At 37.7% G+C, this 18,531-nt stretch overlaps 4 protein-coding genes across 9 annotated transcripts in view; 2 read left to right on the top strand and 2 right to left on the bottom strand.

Moving 5' to 3' along the window:
• Window positions 1-854, bottom strand: part of LOC108722924 (ELAV-like protein 3) — a 44,882-nt gene extending 44,028 nt beyond the window's left edge. Inside the window, exon 1 of the mRNA XM_018448303.1 lies at window positions 458-854. The gene's annotated coding sequence lies outside the window, so the exon portion shown is untranslated. The remainder of the gene's footprint in view (window positions 1-457) is intronic.
• Window positions 1-18,531, top strand: part of LOC108722905 (zinc finger protein 91) — a 342,323-nt gene that overhangs the window by 283,485 nt on the left and 40,307 nt on the right. The window lies entirely within an intron of this gene.
• On the top strand, window positions 6,630-12,081 carry LOC108722914 (uncharacterized). Of its 5 annotated transcripts, none has more exons than XM_018448277.1 (7): window positions 6,630-6,653; window positions 7,763-8,072; window positions 8,191-8,590; window positions 8,731-9,042; window positions 9,130-9,520; window positions 9,652-10,297; window positions 10,933-12,081. In XM_018448277.1, the coding sequence occupies exons 3-7, from the start codon at window positions 8,264-8,266 to the stop codon at window positions 10,991-10,993; spliced, it is 1,737 nt and encodes a 578-aa protein (XP_018303779.1). In that variant the 5' UTR covers window positions 6,630-6,653; window positions 7,763-8,072; window positions 8,191-8,263; the 3' UTR covers window positions 10,994-12,081. The 5 variants fall into 5 exon arrangements, with proteins under 5 accessions (XP_018303779.1, XP_018303776.1, XP_018303780.1 ...); XM_018448274.1 differs by lacking the exon at window positions 6,630-6,653 and adding an exon at window positions 6,660-6,777; XM_018448276.1 differs by lacking the exon at window positions 6,630-6,653 and adding an exon at window positions 7,077-7,234.
• Window positions 12,307-18,519, bottom strand: LOC108722908 (ionotropic receptor 25a). 2 transcript variants are annotated; one of them, XM_018448263.1, is made up of 6 exons: window positions 18,075-18,519; window positions 17,310-17,668; window positions 15,921-16,718; window positions 13,256-14,094; window positions 12,854-13,189; window positions 12,307-12,782 (listed from the first exon to the last, which is right to left on the bottom strand). In XM_018448263.1, the coding sequence occupies exons 1-6, from the start codon at window positions 18,205-18,207 to the stop codon at window positions 12,434-12,436; spliced, it is 2,814 nt and encodes a 937-aa protein (XP_018303765.1). In that variant the 5' UTR covers window positions 18,208-18,519; the 3' UTR covers window positions 12,307-12,433. The 2 variants fall into 2 exon arrangements, with proteins under 2 accessions (XP_018303765.1, XP_018303766.1); XM_018448264.1 differs by having other exon boundaries at window positions 17,310-17,648; window positions 18,075-18,153.

Raw genomic sequence — 18,531 nt, 5'->3', positions numbered from 1 at the left:
TTACGTAAACTCTGTATGATGAAATTTGTGTCACACATAAAATTATGAAGATTATTAGATTTTAGATTATACTAAAATTACAAAAGTTTTATTATAAAACTTTTAATACAATCTGTTATCAGATAATTCATGCTAGTTGTTTTCAATTTTAAGACGAATGGAACAAAAAGAAAAAATCATTAGAACACACATCTAATCAATAATTCTTTAATTTAGAAAATTCTACAATTTTTTTGAAACTGATTCAATATGACAAGTTATAATGAGGAAAGATGGTCGTAATCGATCAATACACAAGACTTTCTGATTTCTTAGGAACACTGCATTTCTTGATCTCTGATAAGCACATCGAACACAATCACACGTGGTGATCGACCATACGCTCCGGATGCATTTCGGGAACGGTCGTGGCGCCTCCGCCAACAACCACGATCGACAATGATTGCATTGCACGTACCTGAGAGAATGCGACAATTACGTTTCCTAAAACTCAACGAACCCGCGCTCGAGGCACGCGCGCATTGGATGGACAGAAGACGCAGGTACTACGCGTGGCCCGTTTACACCTGGCTGGATACGGACCTAAGGATACTCGGAGACTGGGCGCGGGTGTGTCCGTGCATTTAACGTACGACGACGACAACGGCGACGGAAGAGTCGGTATACTAATCGTGCTTGCGAATTCAACCACGAACAACGAACAAACGAATTTACCGTGTGCGTGTATACGTGTGGATGTACGCTTGTACGTGATAGTTGTGCGTGAGAGAGCGGGTCGGTGTCCCTGCGTGACTAAGGTGTGCGTGTGCGTTTCCGAATGTACGTATGTGTGTATTTATATATATATATATATATGCGTGTGTGTATGTGTAGGTATATGTGTGCCGATATATTTGCGGTTATATATTATACGTGTACATGTCAATCAATCGGAACTGAAGAGGAACTAAAACGGAAAGAAATGAAACTATAGCGAAAGAAGGGAGCAGACAAGCGGCCAGTAGCTCTTCTACCCCTGGGCTCGAGACGGAACTGGCCCGTGGGCCGCTCCGACGGGCTCGCGAGACCCCCGTCGACGATCCCCTCAACGTTCCTTCCCCGCCGCGCCGTTTTGTCGTAACCCTCTTCTCTGCCCAACCACCGTCGGTGTCGCTACCGCTCCGCTTGCCCTGCATCCTCGGTTCTCGCCGCCCCCGTTCTCACCCCTCCCGTCACGAGTGCGTTTTCCTCCTCTCCGTGCCGCTCCGTGCATCCCCCTCGAGCCGAGCCGGGCACTTCGGGGTTGGACGAGAGCAGGGCGGTGGTCGTTGAACCAGGTATATAACGACTGACGTCTGCGTCGTGCCGGTTGCGCAGCAGTGAAACCGCCCTTATACGGCCGTGCTTTCGCCTCCTCTCCTCCCCTTCTTCCCCTTCTTCCCCCCTTCCTCCCGATCTCTCGTTCGTCCCTCGTTCAGTGCGCGGGGTTGCAACCCCTATCGCTACAGCGCAGCTCTCGGACGGTTCCCCAGGAGAAGCGACTAACCTCTGCGAACCCGGGCGGTACGGGCGGCGAAGGGAAGACAGAGGGGATGCAGAAAGCCTGAGGGGGATGGATCTGTGCAACGGAGTCGACGTGTACGCGCGCCAGTGGATTAATATCGCGCTGGATTCGCTAGGGCCGAAATGATTTAATTCCAGCTTTTAATCCAAGCTTTTATCTACGCTTCGATATTAGATTATACATTGTCGGCGCCTCTTTTCCGCAGTTTCTTTTATCCGCCGCCACGGAAATGTTGCCAAGAAACCGGCCGACTTGAGCTTCCTTCGCTCTTTCTTGTCAAAATTGGACGTTTTATTGCCTCTCCGCGAGAGACCTACTGTCGAAATTGTCGATTAATCGTATCACGCTTACGCGACACTTTTAATTTTGTTTCGCATTAAAAAGTAAAAATTTTGCAAATGAAACGCACCATAAATCGCAATATTTCCATCTTATTACGTTCTGAATAGAAACATGTTAATTTTCGCTTTATATAACACTGAATGGCATATTGAAAGATTTCCAACATCAAGCTATTAAACGGGGAAGGATAATGGGTCTATTACTATTGAATTGATTCTTCAGATTTAAAATTGAAGTACCCCGTATTATTTTTTAAATAATCCCAATGAACATTATTACGTATATATGAAAAGATTCATCGAAAAAATTCAGAGTCTGAAACAAATGTAATAATAGTTTTCTTTTTATCTTCCTATATATCGAAATGTAAGAATAAAGAAATAAGAAGGAAAATATCTCTAGAAAGTGGGAATGATAAGGAAAACAAATATCCATCAAAGGAATGAAAAAACTGAACCGTTTTTCTCTTAATGGATCTTTTCTTAGATCTAAGAACTCTAAACTCCAACTTCATCAGCATCAACTTCATTACCCTCAGGATGATCATCTTATTTACTGCAAGATAATGCTATCTTCGTGATTTTAACATGAAGCTGTTAATAAAATGAGCGAAATCGTTCACGCTAATTAAATTCAACCTCATATATGAATATTAAAAATTTGCGTAACTTTATTATTATTCTATTTTTGTGATATCTCTTTAAATTATTATTGTAATGTTTTACAGTTCATGGAATACATTATTGTAATGCTATGTTCGAACTTATAAGGCCTTCTTTTCTCATCTTATTTGGAGTTTCATACGTTAAATTGAACGAAAAATTATTCTGTTTTACAAATCATATCTTTATATATATATATATATCACGTCTACACACGTATATGTTCGTATATCTTTATTATACGTAATATGTTATTTTATTATACCATTCATTATATATATTTTATACACCTATATACTAAATATGTAATGCACGCAATTTTTATCGTATATGTATAGTGCAGCGTTCACTAGCGTTCACTCATATATGCAAAAAATATTACATACGTATTGTATATTTTTTTCAATTGAATATATGAGACATTAATATTTATAGATGTGTACATTTATCTAAAATAAGTGGATTCATATTTTTATAGTAATGTTCAATTTAAACATTATGTTGCCATCTAGCGTAATCTTGTAAAGTCTTCTGAGAGTTTCTGTTAAATCTTTATAAAGCGATATGACGATAACTGTAATCGGATTTCAAACGTTAAACAATAAAATATTGTATAATAATGTTTTTATTGGCTATGCCATTTTTATGCACTTTTCTAATACATCAAATAAAGCGCATAAATAAAATAAGCGTATAATTAAAATGATTTTTGTGTATGCGCGCTAAAAGATGTTTTTTTAGTATTGTTAAAGGGTTGTTATATTTGCGTAAAGAAAAGTTAAAACGCCCTTTTCAGTTTCAGTTTGAAATACAGTGAAAAGTGAAAATCATTGTCTTGCGACATCAAAATTTTTTACACGCTAACATCGACGAAATACTATTAAAGACCGTCAATCCTGGGCAAATTTTTGGCGATATAAAAAAGGCCCGGAGATAATTGAAGAACGCTGACATTATCGATAATTGATATAAATTTGCTATTATTAATATCTATAAATATTTAGCTAATACATTAATAAATTCATGATTTTTTATTACATAAATATTCCATAAATAAATATGCATACTTGTAAAGCTGTAATATCCTATATATTGCCGAAAAATTACAATTTTTTCTCTGTAGTTATCATTTTTGTTGATAATCAAACTTAGACGATAACACTGAAATCACAATTTTAAAGAAAAATCGAATATTAAGTTTTAAATGCATGTACACCGATAAACACGTTTACAAAATTAATAAATCAAAATTAGTATAATATTAGTACAATATTATCAGTATTTTACTCTTAAGGGGATGCTAATGGTCGCGTTCAGCAGACTCAACTGTTATGAAGCGGATCCGTGAGCGTTTGCTGCTATTGGCGTATTCTTTTAGATCATCCAATAGCAGCGAGAGCTCACTGATCTTCTCCGCAACAGTTGAGTCTGCTGAACACGACCAATGGCTGCGTTCAGCGGATTCAACAGTTAAGCGAACGCTCGCTATTATTGGTATATTCTTTTAGATCATCCAATCAGTATTTTAGATCTGGAAGAATACAACAAGCAGCCAGCGCTCACTCAACTGTTGAGTCCGCTGAACGCAGCCAATGATTCTTTAATATGATTGATTCTGATTTAATATGATTGATTCTTTAATATGATTGATTCTTTAATATGATTGGTTCATAAGGTGCATTCAGATGCAAGCGTCAAGTCAATGGAAACAGCAACCAATCAGCAAGACGATATGGACAGTGGCGTAATAGATATATTTCCGCACCCATTCCGCAATTTTTCCGCACTCATTCTACACCCATTCTGCACCCATTCCAACTGATCACGTTTACACGGCATCCTTATGGCTCCTGCACATAGAACGCGGCGGAAGTTCTCGCACTAGCCAATAATTCTATGTTCTTAAGGGCCACTGTCACCAAGCTCAGTCAACTTAACTGGCCAGTTAGTCCATCGGAATTGATCAATCGCATTTGTCATTTTGTTTGCTTCAAACAAGCTTAACTGAGCTTGGTGACAGTGGCCCTAAGTCGGCCTCACCTTGCAAACCTTCTAGAAATGATGTGATACTACTTCCGCCGCGCGATAAAAGTTGAATCGATGGTTCCTGCACACTGGACGTGGAAACGCTTACCGCGCGGCAAAATGTGACGCTTTTCCGCGTCCAGTGTGCAGGAGCCATGAGTTCAACTTTTGTCGCGCGGTGGAAATTATATATCTATTACTTCCGAGCAAATGAGACGTTGATTGGCTATCACGCCAACTTCCGCCGCGCGGCAAGCGTTGCCGCGTTCTGTGTGTAGAAGCCATTAAGCCCAGTTTCACAACCCCAGATCTACAATAGGGTTTTAAGCCTTAAGCCATAAGAAATGGGCGAATCACAGTCGATTATTCGTCTCGGATTCGACTGTAATTGATCAATTTTTTACGGCTTAAGTCTTAAAACACCTATTGTAGATCCGGACTAAATGTTGCTCAAGATTCGTCAAAAGATGGTCTTAAGCTAGTGTATGTTAGTGTAGTGTGTATGTTAACCAATCAGAGAGCCGTATTAGCATCTTAAGACATTGCTTGAGATTAAGACCGAACTATGGATTCTGTCCTCAGTGAGCGGTCGTGACTCACAAATGTTTTTAATGGTACTTCATAACTCTTCATACGAAATACAAACGATTTCATATATAAACTTTGTTGAATTTAGATCCGGTTAATTATTTCGGTCAAATACATGGTCCAAAAAAGAATGATTAATTGTTAATAGAATTACTCACAAACTTTTTTATTTGCACTTCAAAACTCTTCATACGAAATTATATTCAAGATCGTCTGTCGTAAGCAGTTATGCGGGGTCTACAATAGAAGTCGTAGCAGTCGTAGGGTCTTAAGTCGTAGAAAATTGACCAATCACAATCAAATATGAGAAGAATAATCAACTGTGATTGGTCAATTTTCTACGACTTAAGACGCTACGACCGCTATGACTTCTATTGTAGACCCCGCATTAAGTTCCGTCTTGAGATATCACGAACCAATCAGACGGCCGCATTCATGTCTTAAGACGATCTTGAAATAAGAACTGACTGATGAATACCGGCCTATAAATACCGGCTGATTGACTTTCCTCAGTCATAAACTTCCGGTTCCACATCACAAACAAAATCTTGTTCTACGTATATATGTTGTTTGTATTTGTTAAAATGAATTATTGTTAAAATTTTTATGTTGAATTTTTAATATCCGAGTTTTAATTTAACGCAATATACAATAATTGTGTTATTTGAATATTTTGTGTTAAATTAAAATTTAACATTTTACAATGTTAAAATACAATTTATAGGTAAGTAAACAAATAACATAAAAATAATGTAGTTTTAAAACATAAATTCTGAGAATAAATGAATAAAATGGGTGTGTTGATTTAATATATTATAATGTTAATTTTACTGAAGAAATATGTTCTGTACAACTTAATTACATATTTTATATGTAAAAAGATACAGATATTTAGTGTTATTTTCTCTTTGTAATAGTAAATATCTGTTAAATCTACATATTGCATATGTTAAATATCACAGAGACATCGTCTAAATTAAAAATGTAAAAATATCATCTAAAATCTCAGTTAAATTTAACATTATAAATGTGTCAATTTAACATAAAATTTGTTTTTAAATTGTGTCAAAGTATTACACTTCTTGTGTTAATTTTTTACATAACATTTGTGTTACTTTCTAACATATTCGTCTTATGTTAAATTAACAAAAATTTAGGTGGACCGTTTAGGACATGTGAAATGTGTTAAATTTAACATAAAATTTCTTATTGTGTACATAACAAATTTCACCTTCCACGTTTCTGCTCCATAGAAAAAGTATGATCGATACCTTGATGTGAGTGGTCAGGTTGACAAGATTTTAACCAATCATCACGACGCGAGGCGATGTCGATGCGTCATTCTCGACAATTCTCGACAATTCTCGACAATTCTCGACAATTCTCGAATTATATTCCTCGATCAACTTGGCCTACGTCATGGTCAGATTAGGTTAGGACACCGTTACCAGCGCGAAGTTGGCGTTGACAATTCTTACACTCTGTGATCGAAGGTGAGAGTATGTTTGTGTGTGTGTGGAGTGCGAAGTCTTCTTTGGTTTAGTAGCTCGCCATGTTTTTTACTGAGTGGGGTGTGTAGAAGAGGCCGGGGTGAAAATCATCTCTCGAGGCATGCAGGTACGTCGTGGATCCTGGATTATTTTTTTATCATATCGATGAAACGCGCGGGCATCCGATCGCGGACACCCGCACATCGCGACGTGGCTCGCGTTACCGTCGATGACTCGCAATTTCGTAACGTCGTCACGCACGGGCCTTCGTTCACGGGCAGAGCTATGACTCAGGCGAAATTCTATAGCGCAATCGGCAAGGTTATTCGCGTTGTACACCTCCCCCCGGACCAGGGACCCGCTGCCAGCGTCTCGTGCGCGCGGACACGCGGCCGCGCATCGCCTCCCTCGCCTAAATTTACCCCTCTCGCTTCGGGCGCGCGTTCTCACTCCGCGACGACAACACCTGAGATATACGTCGTTGCTTTTATCATACGCACGTATCTATAGATAACACGTTTCTTTAATAACGACCACAATGGTTTCGGATATCGAGTGCGATATCACTGTCCAATGTACGATCGGTACGATTCCGTTTGGATCTTGGTCTTTGTTTCTCTCGGTCTCCTGTGCGTGCTGATGCAATTTGTCGTTTTGAACATCGTAGTGTTCAGCTAAGGCTATATATGTATGTATACACATACATAAGTGTATATTTGACTATCTTGACATCCCTTGTATTTCTTTAAATAGATACAAATGGGCGTTAAAACGAAATGTTACATATAACTAAATAATGTTCTTATATATATATTTTTTTTTTCTTTCCTATACATTTTGAAAATTTAAAGTGATGCTGATAATGTGAAAGTATACAAGTAAAGTCGATTTATAAATTATTTTTGTTGCATTACATAATTTTCTAGCATGGATTACGATAGTAATCGAATTATTGTAACGGGTGTTGTAGATGAAATAATTTTTATTATAATAATATAAATAAAGCGAAATATTACTTAAATGTGTAACACTATAAATATTATTTATAAATGAACTAATGAGTTTTCTATAATGAAACGATTACTTATACTGCTTTTACTTGTTACTTTTAGAGTCAAAATGGGAAGGAGAATATACTTGTTATCCTTCACTAAGACCTGCCAGCCTCACTTCAATAATATATCCACCACCCATGCACAAAAATTAAAAAATTTTTAAACAATATTACTAAAAAAAACTTTACAAAACATTAATAATATTTCTGGACAATTGAGTAACTTCATGTGAAAAATTCAAAATAAGAATTACGGAAAAACATTCGATAAGTCTGTTGATTAGTTCGGACAACGTAGTGGTGGATTACATAAAATTGAAACATTTAACGACAATAATAAAAATACCGTAATACTGTACTGTATATAGGTGAGTTTGATCTCAGATTTTAAATAATCTAAGCGCATTTTTCCCTAATAAACGTCAGTAATGGTAAACGTCATGATTTAATAAAAATTATAATAAAAATGTGGCTATAATCTTATAGGAGAGATGATCACCCTGGAGATAGTGAAGTTGGTTAGAGTTCCTGGGTCTAGGAGGAAATCTATTAAGAGGGAATGAGGAATCCAGCCTTGCATTCGGTCGGGATAGCGACGTCCCCTGGAGGAGGCGAAGTCTTTGGCTCGAGGGCCGAGGAGGAGTTGCGCCAGTGGCTTGAGACTCGCCTGGACGCATTGGGGGTTGACCCAGTTGCGTACTCGCGATTTGTACTCAGGCTATTGCGCCGCCCCGACTCGGCCCTAAGTCCTCCAGAAGAGGCAATTGAGTTGGGTAAAGACACAGGATGTCGCATACGTGCCCGACCTAAAGCAAAGCTGCCAACGCATGGTGACGGGGAACAACGACAAGCTGTTGTGCAATGTCTGACAAATGCTGCTGACGACGTAAGTTTTAAATATAATTTCTACAAGGAATATATAAAATTCCTAGTTTCTTTTCTATAATTTACATTATGTAATAATATAAATTATATAATAAATTACATAATAATAATGTATTTAAAAAATATTTTCTGTGTACATAGAAATACGGAGTAGATGCTCTAGTTGATGAACTGTGCATAAAACTGAAAGAATTAGAAGGGGGCTCATATGATGAAAGAGAAGAATCTGAGAAATCTTGTGATGAGCCCAAAACAAATTTAGAAGCACTCACACTTCGTGACAAGGCTCTGCGATATTACGCAGCATTTCCAGCCTTGCAATCTGTATCTTTCATAAAGACTTCACCACAGAAAGATAGAAGCTTTGCCAACAGCAACAACAACAAAAACTACGAAATTAATTTGCACAATAAAAATAATAGCGCTCGAAATAAGAAGACTAAAATGTCTATCGTATGTATTAAAATATTTTTTTTACCCTTTTTAAATTTTGTGTAGTTAACCAATATGATAAACTGTATTTTTTTCTTTTTTTTCCAGAACATCGAATCACAAAGATCAGAAGATAAAGAAAGCTTTGGATTTGCTAAATCAATGGAACGAGAAAGGGAAAAGGAACTCGATCAGTTAAGATTAGCACAATTAAAAGCGAAGTTTGAGAGCTTAGAATCACTTTGGAATTCAGTACCAGGCAATGCACAGGACACATCTTCAATATGGGCAGCTCCGACACTTTCTATTCCTTCTGGACCTCTTTGGCCCACAGACACTACCAGGACAATCTTCACCTTACCCACTTCAGATAATGGCTACGCTACTGACACACCAAATCAAGAATCAATTATTGACGAATCACCGCTTATTCCATGGGATATCGATCTAATCAGCATTGAAGATAATGCAGATGAATGTAGCAATAAAGATAAAACAGGTCAAATATCAATTCATAATACAATATATTAAAATTTAAGATTTATATCAAAATAATACTTATAATTGAAAAATCTTAGAGATTTAAAATTTTTTTATTAACTTAGATTTTTATATTATAATTCATTACAGATTACAATATAAGTTGGTTAGATTCGTTTTCGGATGGACCCTGGTGCTGGAGAGAATTTAACCGTAACTTATCTACAAACTTGTATTGTCCCAATGCTGAGACAGGTGACTGTTTCTTTCCGGTAGCATCAACCAAAACTCCGCTTGGAGTTTGCAAAGAATCTCGTTCGAGTCTGAAGGTAAACAGCCTTCCAGAACCAGACGAGGATCTATTGACTTCCGCACGTACTCACTTTCGTCCAATAAAGGACGATGGTCACTGGGCAGATGGCACGACGTTTCCTGTGAATAATACAGTAGAACGCGTCGCCTATCGCAGATCTGATTCAGGAAACTTACTGTATCTTCCTGGCGGAGAAAGCCCTTATATGGAGTACAGGGAGAATGACACGGTAGCATTGCCCGCGTCTACGAATTTAACGCTAAAATTTCGGGTACGTCAGTGCGACAAGAGCGTTCAAACTGAGCCCGTACGATCTCCGGTCAAACGCCGCATTCTCTCCGAACAAGATCATTTTCGCTATTCTCCAGTTGGAGCTGAAGATGCCGTTTTACAAGAACAAGAAAATATCGAAAAAGATTCTTTTGCTTTGGATCAACTTGGCTGGGTACAATCGAGTGTACCTCTGCACAATGATAGAAAAAGGTAATAAATATCGTTAAAACACACAACGTTGCAAACGTGTCAGTTAACAGAACGTATAATATCGTGTTATAAGAGAATATAATATTGCAAATTAGTAAGAGAGGCGCGACTTTAGACCAATCAATTTTTTCTTATTATTAAATAGATGAGAAATCAGCATTGTCAGATTCAAATATGAGATTTACAGTAGCATGTATTATCTACAATTGTATAATATAAAAGAAAAAAAAGTCAGTATTTAGATTTATATATCAAAAATATTGATATATATGTGATTTGTTCTAAGTGAAACTTTGTTGGAAACAATTAAAATACAATATATTCCTATTCTTATTTATCAATTTCTCCCAGGAAAATATTCGAATGACTTTATCTTTTAAAAAAAATTAAAATTAATTTTTCTTTAAGAAAGGATATGTGCAATGATTAAAATGTTTAATGGTTGAAAAACGCTAAAAATAAGCGAAATATTACGGCAATGATTTTGTTACAATAATATATGTCTTAGGCGTCTTACTTATAATTCCAAAATATATTGTCCGGATAAAAATTTTACGGCACAATTTAGTTTTGTCATATTGCTATTGTATCAAACTATATACATATCTTTTATATAGATATCTTTTTTCCAATAGAAGGCATAGTAGCAGCTTCGGATGCCAGCCACTGACGACTTTGCGTCCGTTGACCTTGTGAACCGGATAATGTAAGCTGCTAATGATATACTATATGACTGGAGATTTGAGGTTTAGCTATACTTTTTTTTCGCAAGATAAAAAAGCGATTGATAGGATTGTGAATGGGGGTCCTCTTGGCATGTGGAATTTGTTATGCATGTATCCAAGAAGGCACGAGTAAACCCCATCCGTCACTCGTAATAAGCAACATGCAATCGAAACAAAGCGAAACACGAGAATATTAACTATTCATTTAGGTAATTAATATTAACCCTTTGATGAGAGAGTAAAGAGGAAAGGAACACAAAATAAGAAAAAAAAGTGTATATGTTACACACAGCGTTTCACGTCGCAAGAACGTTGAAGATGTAGTCCACGCTATTTCAGTTGTAGGTTGTTGATTACTTTGTGATTTTTGAGGAGAGAGCTTAGTACGCTGATTTTGTAGAAAATTATAGCAAGCAATTTTGTTTCTCACCCGACGTGCAGGCTAAGAGTATCTACTTCTCCGATTCATATCGAAAAGAAAAAAAGAAAAAAAGAAAGTTACGAATCAGAAACAAATTAGAAAGGACAGTTGAGTACTTATTTTGAACGCCGCACGATTGCAGATCGGGTATTTAATTAAAGTGCTGTTCTATTTTCTTGTTGTTTTTCGTAATTATTAATGGATTATCTTAATTGTATTCCCCTATAATTATGATTTAACTCCCTAGAAGATTAATATATCCCCCTTCCAGAGTCCTTTCCTTCTCCCACATTCCAAATATCCTTGTATCCATTGCTTTCCCTGTGCTCACCCTAAGAAATCGAATAACTGAGAACATACGTGTAAAAAAAAATCGTGTAATTGAAAACACGCGCTTACCTTGCATAAGGTATGTGAAAAAATACAAAAAATGTTACTTTAGCATGCAGATGCCTTTGAAACGAATGTTGAATGATGTTAATGCGTCGAAGGAATGTGTCACTTATAAACAACTCTGTCTTTAGGAAATAACGTGAAAGGAATATATGCAATGTAAAAAAAAAAGAAAAAAGACGTTCTTCGTCTTTTGGCGAAATAATGTATGGAAAGGGTAAATAAAGGCATTGCAAAAATGAAAATTGTACGTAAATTTTAAATCTTCCACTTCCATGCATTTATTTATCTCTCTTTTTACCCAAGAATTCCACAATTACACTTTTCTTTAAAGTTACCTAGAATCGCAAATATTTATCGCAGAATATATATGCTAAAAACATGTAAATGAATTTTATGAAAATGTTACTATATAATTGCTTTACTGTGCGTCACACTGATATGAAAATTCATGAATCTTCATGAATTTGATCTAATATCTTATTAATATACAAAATTGACACGGTCGTCTAGAATCGCTTTTATTCCTTTGTGTGACAGCTTTATACAGCTATATTCTCTATATTCTATAAACGAATCCTTCCTGACAATTGCAACTTAAAATCTCGATCTAAGTTGCGAGATTGTTTGAAACCCATGTGTAGGGGCAGGATGCAAATTAAACCGAATCGATTTAATTGTCTTTGTCATTTTTGTTTTTGGGGGCGTAGCTTGATTTAATTCGGTAACTTTTGCACGGTGCCGATAATACCAGTACTCAAAGGCTAACGTAAGACAAGCGAAAATGATGCCCACGAAGATTACGAGAAACACTCCGCCAATATTGTGAATACTAATACCATCGCTCTGATCATTTTTTAGATCACAGTTCTTTCTGATGGGATTGTTCTTCCACCATTCATTCTTCATCTTCTCCAATTTCCTCTTGTTCAACAATATGAGAATCCTGCAAGAAAAGATTGATTTAAGAACGTTTGTCTTTTTACGAAAAAAAAAAATAAACGTTTTCGTACGTACGCGTTGTTAAATTGATCCTTCAGCGGTGATCCTTGTTGGACGGCGATAGCGTATGGTTTCCTTGAAAATTCCTCTCCGATTTGGGTCAAATCGCAATTTGTCATGACAAGATACTTAATAGTCGAAGCGTCTTCGATAAAAGCGAATTCGTTATTCGCATACTGACCCTCCTGTCGAATTCGCTTTAATGCTTCATCAATATCGGCCGGAAAGCCAGTCTCTTTCATCGCTTGGAACATTTTTGTATATTTATCACTAACAGGATAATCCCAGACGGCTAGTTTCGCTCTTTCTACGTCCGACAAGCTATCGTTCAGACTCATATCTTTCCAAATCCTGTGATGATATAAAATGTTTAGAAGAATCGCGCACAAAGATCTGATTTGAAAAATAATCACTTACTCGTAAAAACGCGTCTCAATGTCCGCCATCCTCTGGAAGTAAGAATACCCTGGCGAGTTTCTGATAGGAGCATACTGTATTTTATACTGTTTGCTTAGATCGTCCAAGTTCTCGATAGGTATCTCCAACCTGGACACTGTAAGGAAAGCCGCCAAGTTAGCCGTGTAGGATGCGATGATGATGAACCCAAAGAGCCACCATGTAGCCGCTACCAATCTCCCCGATAAATTTTTCGGCGCCTCTCCGCCACCCTGGGGAGTCAAGGAGGTCATACAAAACCAGAAGCACTCCCTGAGATTAAACTCCCTTTTCTCCTCGTCGTCCTTATACTTGTCACGATTATTTTGATAACTGTATGGCGACCAACGGTCAAACAGCCACATAAGGAAGCTGGTGAAGAAGTACGCCGCCAGTATGCAGAACCAGACATCGTTCTCCAGCACCGTCAGGAACTTGAAGAGCGACGTCGACGTCTTCGTTTTCTGCATCATGATCGACAAGCCGACCAAATCGTAAAAGGGTACCGTGAAGTCGACGACTTTTTCCCGTTCTGCCATGACCCAGAGCGAGCTCAGGGCGATGTCGGCGCGTTTGTCTATCAACTCCTTTATCATTCCGTTCCAGCTACCATTCTCTTTCAACGTGCCGAACTCGCCGTCCTCCACCTCGCGTATCTCGTACTCGAACGGCACGGTCTCACAAATCGCGTTTAGTAGGTCGACGCAGAAACCGTACCATTCCTTAGTTTTATTATTATACATCATGAAGGGTGGATGTTGTACGGTAACCACCCTATAGCTCGTCACTGCGGTGTTATTCATGATCTTTTCGTTGGTGACCTTCGCAGAACGCAAATTCTCTCGATAGACGAAGAATTACGGAACGTAAAATCAACACAGAATGACGATTGTCGAACTACCTCTGGGACTCCGAGGAGTAAAAAAGGTGGTGCGAAGCACGAAATAAGTGAAACTAAATACGCAAAAGGGGTATGCTTTCGTGACGCTTACGTGGCACGATATGATGCTCGAGTAAATAAAAGTATATACGACCATACGCTTTTGCCACCTTGAACTTTTTCCAGGATAGATAAGCGAGCGTCATTAGGGAACGACAACGCGGCAGATATGGCGGTGAGATATTGATGAAAAAATAGCTTACGTTGAAGGAATTTCTTTCTTTTTTCGACAAAATTGCATCCCTTTTAACGAATATCTCGTATTATAATATTATGATATTTATGTATTCGTTAATACTCTTTGCGGGAAGTCAGTTTAATGCAAAATCGGCTTAAAAGTAAGCTCGAGTTTCAACGCTATTTATTTACCAGTTATCATACGACTGCAATCCAGATTAAACACGATTCGCAAACAAATGAATATCCAAGAGGAGCTCAATAAATTCCCGACAACAAGTTTGTTATAGTCACAATTCAATATTATAGTCAATTTGTTGTTTTTGCAGTTTCCAAATCTATCCGTGTAAGAGGGTAGTATAATATAAATGACGAAAAGAAATACATGAACCATCGATCGCGTAAACGTCGCTCAGTCAGGCACGACGGTCAAGCATGATCAATAATCCTTGGGTACATGGCCACTCGAGAATTGGAAGAAAAATCGAAGAAGCCGCAATATTGAAAACATCGTAATTTAGGAAGAAAATTACTTGTGACATACGGAATTCCTTTATTTTTGCAGCAATTGATTTTATCAAATGGATTACAAATAATTAGAAAGTTAATATATATCCATGGACGTAGCCAGGATTTTATTTAGGTGTGGCGGGAAGAGGGTCAAATTAGAGTTGAAACTTTTAAACCCGAAGGAGGAAAGGTGGTCGAGTAATATGAATTATTGGACTTATTTTGTCATTACGTATCTAACAGTTCGATATCACGAGATCTTCTCATCTCAACGTTTATCATCAATTTGAGGATTACGTTGACTGATTTGAACAGTAAAAAGTATATTTATCACCACATTGATTTTATCAATTTGAAAATTGGATAAACACGACGATTTATTGAATTATTGCGACACGACGTTTTGCTGAAACTTTTTTTCGACTAAATATTGATCAGATCCACAACGAAGACGCTTTATTTTATTTTATATTTTACATTAATGTTTGTCAATGTATGATAAGGACCCAAACCGAAGGATCTCGAAACATATCAAATTCGTTAAGATATTGTAATAAAGAAATTTTTACACATTTGAACAACTTGTATTGGCTCTGATAGGCAATATGCTTTCATTATTTTGTTTATATTATTATTTTTAATTAATTACTAACAGGTAAAGCACGCATATTTAATTTACTAATTTATTTTATTTTTTTTCTTAAAATTGGAAACTGATTCTTCAAATTGGAAAAATTTTAATTTATAACACTAGCCGTCCTAGATTCTCAGAAAATCTTTTTATAACTTTCACCACCAATTCTTTCTTTTTTTCTAAAATTAATTTCCTAAGAATACTCATTAAGCATAACCCGCTTAGGCGGTCTTAATTATAATATTATATTTCTGTTTTTTAAAATTTAGGAAGGAGGACGCGCCCTCTTGCCCTCCGTTGGCTACGCTCTTGCATATCTATTAATATATCGTCCTTCAACATTTTCACGTAACATGTTACATCTCGTTTCAAGCACTGGGACTTACCTGCAAGGGCATCTCGATGCCCGCCTGCCAATCTCCGCCCTTCTCTTTCAACGTAATCTTTTCTCGTTCAATGTTCACCATATACATGATCATCTTAAAGTCCACATGATGTTCTCCATTTTTCTTGCCCCAACTAATGCCAGCGTACGTTGGCGTCATATTCTTGGAGACTGCCATCAGTTTAGCTAGGAAATCTAGTTCTCTCGTCGGCGTGTTCGTTTCATCGTAGCTATTGCAGTCGATGTGATTGGGTTCCAAGGGCCAGTCGCCATTGTCCAAAGCGGACTTCATCGCGCTGACACCCAACAGAGTTAAATCGTAATAAAAGGCGGATGTGATGAGCGGTTTCGGGAACTTCGTCCTTATAACAGATTCTGCTTGATTTTCATCGCTCACCGTCGGTGTTTCCGGTTTCAACAATAATATGGTAATGTTCTCACACGCGCAGCTCGGCCACATTTCTTCATCCAGAGTCAAAATGAACCAACCGTACTTTCGTCCAGTGAAGCTCAATGAATTTCCAGCATTCAATAGCATGTTGGTAGAATCTTCGTCGCCGAGTAGGAAATAGTTCACCACGTCTAAGTCTCGTAATTTTGATAATTGCTCCCTTACATTATCGATCATGTTCTGCAAACTGTTAATGACATGTCTGGTCGGCACATTTAGCAGTAAACTTTTATACTTGTGGATCATGACGAAGTCTTTTTTGTCGTAGAGGATGCCGGCATTGGTGATGTTCATCTGGATCGCCAACTGACGGATCGCTTCAGGCGCAAGGTCACTCGGTGACATTACCTGAAATGAAATACCGAACCACGAGAAACTGCAAAAATATCTGAAGAACGTCTGAAGAATTTCGTAAGACAAGAAGAGACTATAGATTTCTTTTTTTGTTGAATAATTCTGATCTTGGAATTTACAAACGCATACTTGTATTTCTGATCTATACAAAACAAGATATTAAAGCATAACAAGATATTAACAACAATATTAAAGCATCATATTAAACCGCGATGTGAACATACAACAGTTAAGAAATAAAGGCTAAGCGGTCAAGTTTGGATCTTTAGTACTGAAACAATTCCATATGAATTATTTATATTCCACAAATCTATAGATATCAAAGATATATAAAATTATAGTGTACTAGTAAAAGCAGGTCGAATATATTTCACGTTATAATCATGTGTATACGCCACCTTTTATGAAAAAATATATCCAACTAGGCGTTGGCAGTCCGAAATGATACTCAAATTGAATGTTAATTCGGACCTTATTCATTGTTTAATTGAGTATATTTTTGTAAAAGATGTTCTCTCTCTCTCTCTCTCTCTCTCTCTCTCGCTGCCAGGACTTTTACCAGGACGAGTAAATTGGATATGATACCTGAATCAAGTAGTTTTTTTGATCAAGATCCAGGTCTCTCCAGTAGCGAATATCGCCCTCTTGACCAAATTGAGCTGATAAAGTCGGAACCCCCATAGCCGCGGTGAACGAACTCGAAGCTTCGGCACCCAGGTCGGACATCGTCATATCCAGAATCAGATCTGGGACGGTCGCGCCGCCTTTACTGATAGCCGAGCTCCATGCGTTGCATATAGTCTCGAGACTCTCGGTGGAATCGCTCTCGTTGATTTGTATGGACCAAACATTGCCTAGATGACCCGAATACTTCTCTCCCAGAGTCTTCAAAGCATTGGTCACGCTTACATTCGCCGCTTCATTCTTCCAACCATTAATTATAACTAATTGTGGAAAAAGCATTGCGCCGACGCGACGTGGCATGCAAGAAAAAAGAAAAAGCAAAACCAAGTCAGACGATTAATCTTAAGACGTAATACCTTAAGGTGTTCTACTGCCTCAAATAACTTGAATCGTTAATGAGAAACTACAACCATGCGCTGTAGGACAAAAGCAGTTATCACGCATCGGATCGCTTGAAAAGCGTAATGGACTGGCCTAAAAAGCTGTTCTCGCCTTCGCAAATGGAATCTTTTCTTTCGTATGTACATAGAGTGTGGATTTGTTTCCTCTTTCAACGACATAGAGATGTTGCCAGTAACAATACGTCATTGTGTATCGATCGCATATATTATATGGTTATCGCGCCACGCAAGATTTTCCAATTAAACTTCCACAAATGAAACTTACAAACATTCACTGGTCTCGATTGAGTCGGTTTCTGTGTATGACCATCTATCGTGTCTTCTACTCCGTGGACCGTAAAAGTTGCCGATAGAACGTATAGCATATAAATCTTCGCGATACAACAATCGGATATCATGATTGCAAGCGAGTGGGCGTCTTCCGAATAACTGGGAGCTTCAAACGAGCAGGATTCGAAGGAAATGGCGAAGGTAATCAACTCGATCTGAACGCGGAAGATATTTTCGATACAAATCAAAGTTTCGAGTGTTGCGCAATATCACTTATTGGCGTTCTTTCGCTCGTCCTCGCGAGGGACATTGAAAGTGCATTCAGTTTCAGTTCGTTGGTGGTACAAAAGTTCGTCGCTTTAAGGAAACTCGGCAATAGTCCTCTGTGTGATTAACTGCAACTGCGTCTATATTGAGCTTAATATCGTTAATACGGTCTCGAAGCAAGCGTC

This window comes from Mycetomoellerius zeteki, unplaced genomic scaffold (genome assembly GCF_001594055.1).
Source record: "Mycetomoellerius zeteki isolate Tzet28-1 unplaced genomic scaffold, Tzet1.0 scaffold221, whole genome shotgun sequence".
In the NCBI taxonomy this organism is placed as follows: Eukaryota; Metazoa; Arthropoda; class Insecta; order Hymenoptera; family Formicidae; genus Mycetomoellerius; species Mycetomoellerius zeteki.
This window is presented reverse-complemented; position numbering and strand designations above follow the sequence as displayed.